Source organism: Austrofundulus limnaeus, unplaced genomic scaffold, assembly GCF_001266775.1.
Source record: "Austrofundulus limnaeus strain Quisiro unplaced genomic scaffold, Austrofundulus_limnaeus-1.0 Scaffold305, whole genome shotgun sequence".
Taxonomy (NCBI): Eukaryota; Metazoa; Chordata; class Actinopteri; order Cyprinodontiformes; family Rivulidae; genus Austrofundulus; species Austrofundulus limnaeus.
This window is the reverse complement of record NW_013952707.1, coordinates 349,855-352,841: the sequence shown is the minus strand read 5'-3', so window position 1 is coordinate 352,841 and position 2,987 is coordinate 349,855. Positions and strand designations below refer to the sequence as shown.

General features: G+C 35.6%; 2 protein-coding genes across 2 annotated transcripts in view; one reads left to right on the top strand and one right to left on the bottom strand.

Annotated features, from left to right (window-relative positions):
- LOC106527023 (dynein light chain Tctex-type 1) overlaps positions 1 to 269 on the top strand; it is a gene marked incomplete in the record, with an annotated part of 10,404 nt that extends 10,135 nt beyond the window's left edge. The window contains 1 exon segment of the mRNA XM_014021777.1: positions 1 to 269.
- Positions 270 to 1,646: 1,377 nt separating this feature from the next.
- cybb (cytochrome b-245, beta polypeptide (chronic granulomatous disease)) overlaps positions 1,647 to 2,987 on the bottom strand; it is a 38,627-nt gene continuing 37,286 nt past the window's right edge. Inside the window, exons 14-15 of the mRNA XM_014021767.1 lie at positions 2,573 to 2,697; positions 1,647 to 2,480 (exon numbers count right to left, since the gene is read on the bottom strand). Coding sequence (XP_013877221.1) covers positions 2,363 to 2,480; positions 2,573 to 2,697 — 243 coding nt within the window. The 3' untranslated portion in view covers positions 1,647 to 2,362. The remainder of the gene's footprint in view (positions 2,481 to 2,572; positions 2,698 to 2,987) is intronic.

Below are 2,987 nucleotides of genomic sequence, written 5' to 3'. Positions count from 1 at the left end.
ACACACACACACACACACACACACACACACACACACACACACACACACACACACACTGGGAGCAGGCGTGTCAGTGTCTTGTATGAGCAGCAGGGGGTGACAGAGTGCCACAGGCTGCTGTTCTGCAGAGCTTCATTATTTAATATTCATGTTTTCATGTGAGTTCAGCTTCAGGTCTGATTATTCGGATGAATTCAATGTGTTTGTATCGTGTCCGACAAATGTTTTGTATCAGAGATGCAGGAAAATAAACACATTCCTGAATTAAACTTTCATTCTGTTTTTATTTATTTTAATTGAGCCTTTTAGCTGCTTTGATTTGATCAGTTAACATCAGTCTCATATTAAAGATTTCACAAAAATAACACAAATCAGTGACACATTTCAACAGTTATTTATAGATTTTATCCCAAAAAGCTGTTTTTACTCAAGTGTCAGCAACTCATTGAAGTTCCATCTTATGGTTTGTACTGCAGAGTAAAATAAGATTAAAATTTAAAAAGTAAAAAAAACACTTAAATGTGCTTTGTATTTTTAAATATTTCTGTTTAAAAACAAGTCTCTAAAGAACATTTCTGTCAACCATTTATTTGACAGAAATGTTGCCCAGAAAAAAAAGTCATTTAGTTGGTTAAAGCACTAAACTCTTGCATTTTAGTTTGAGCACAAGATTTTTATAATCCAAGAAACTGAGGCTCATTTTACTGTTTTATTAAATGCCCTATCATTAAACATTAAAAGGCTCCTCGATCTCACAACTATTCAAAGTACATTTTCTGTTGAACTGCTGAAAGCAGAATGACTTAGTTGTTGAAGCTAAAAAGGTCAGAACAGTAGCTGAAAGCTAAAAGTAGCACAAGAAGAACTTAACAGAACCAGTTTGTTGAAGCAGATTTCAAAGAGAACCAAGCAGAGTTTCTCTGTGGGGAAATAGTTTTATAGAACTGAAGACACACCAGCTCCTCACAACCCAGAAAGGAAGAATGGATAAAGAAACAGATGGGTGGATGGATAAAAGTTACAAAAAGCAAAAGTCCAAACATCTCTGTCATTTCCTGGATGAGTTGAATGCTTTAACATGGACGACTTAAAGAGCACAAAGTATGCAGAAGTAGTTAAAATGCATGGAGCTTAAAATTCTTCTAGATGTAACCGTTTGCATTATTCTGTGATTAAACTGTTATTTTTATGAGCTGCTAGTTGATTTGAATCATTCTGCTGTAAAAATATTTCCCTCTGAAGCATCAGAAATATTTTTATACTGAAGCGCCTCAGATCATACAGATAAACCCGATGCTTGAATTTCACCCTGTGAGGACATCATGAGACACCAACAAGAACAAATCAGCTTTTCTGCATCAAATCATCTCCCTGCTGCAGGAACATTTCATGAGGAAACATGTCCTAAAACTTTCCTGAACAAAAGGTTTACTTCATAAAACCCAACATACCAAAACCCATACAACGTTCGTTATAAAATTACTTTTAAAAAAAAAAAGAAGTGTATTTAAACCAAACAAACTCTATGACCAGCTCCACCCAAACAGTGAAACATTAGCAGCTGTAGATCTGTAAAAGTTCTCCTGAAATACTAAAAAAGGTAAAAATGGAAATAATCTGCAGTGTACAAAACATTTGACACAATGCAAATTTTATATTTATTTATTTGTTCAATAATGTTAACCACATGTATATTTATTTAACACAGACAACAGTGACTGAGTTATATGAAAAAACAAACTTCTTTACGAATTCTTGTTTGAAACATTTTTGTTTTCGTTTGATTCAGAGATGCAGTCGACAGTAAAAAGAGAGAAAAACATGATTTATGCTGCAGCGTCCTTCATAGGCACTTTTTATTGATTGAATCTGCCTTTGTTCGTAGAAAATCATTGTGTTGATAAGAAAACAGGAAGATTTAATGAAACAGAACTTTTTCTTTAGTTTCTTAAAATCACACGTCTGTTAACTTTACTAGTAAGAAAAGCGAATAATGATGCAGTTCAAAAGTTCCTTAAAATTAAATATAAACAGCTTTTTAGGAAACTAAATAGTTTTTATTGTGTTAAAAACTTTAGTTTATATTAAATTTCTTCCAGCATCGTCCTCTAATTTTTCTTTTTTCTTTTTATTTGCGAGGATGTTTGCTGTTTTTGCAGCTCACATATTTCTTAACCATCTGACGTTCACTTCTGCTACAGATTTCTAAGAAAACTCAACAAACTAAAGGAAAAAAGAAGTTTTGAAACGACAAAGAGAGAAGTCATGGAAAACAGCAAACGTTTCTCTGTTTTCTCAATAAGATCTTGGCCAGATGTTGGTGGTTGAAGTGAAGGCGAGATCTGTGCTGCGGAGCAAATGTTCAGAAGTTTTCCTTGTTGAAGATGAACTTGACGTCGGCCTCGGAGTGAGACAAACACTGTTTCTCCAGAGATTTACCGAGCTGAGGGGGTCCACACAGGAACACCCCCACTTTGCTCCTGCAGGCAGATAAAAACTCAAAGTTAGGAAGGAAAACGTGTCCTCTTTGTTCTCCCGGTCTCTTAGCATTTTATTTGGAACACAACCTCACCCTGGGTGCTTCGAAGCGATGTTGGTGAACTCGTTGTCCCAGTTTGGTTTCCCATAAAGAGTCTTCTGTTTGAGGCCAGTGATTGGATCGTTCTCTGCCTCATGGTGGACACGGAAATGAGCCGCCTGATGGAGGTAGAAACAGAAAAGGTGCTTTAAAGATGTCCGACACACAAAGTGGGCCAGTACCCTCCAGAACTCTGTAACAACACTTCAACATAACTGACCTTAGTGGACAACCACTTTTTGTAGAGTACTGTTGCTTCTCATAAATCTGCCTACTGCAAGCTATGGCCAAATGTTTACTTCCATCACAGGATATACAGGTGCTGGTCATAAAATTAGAATATCATGAAAAAGTAGATTTATTTCAGTAATTCCATTTAAAAAGTGAAACTTGTATATTATATTCATAC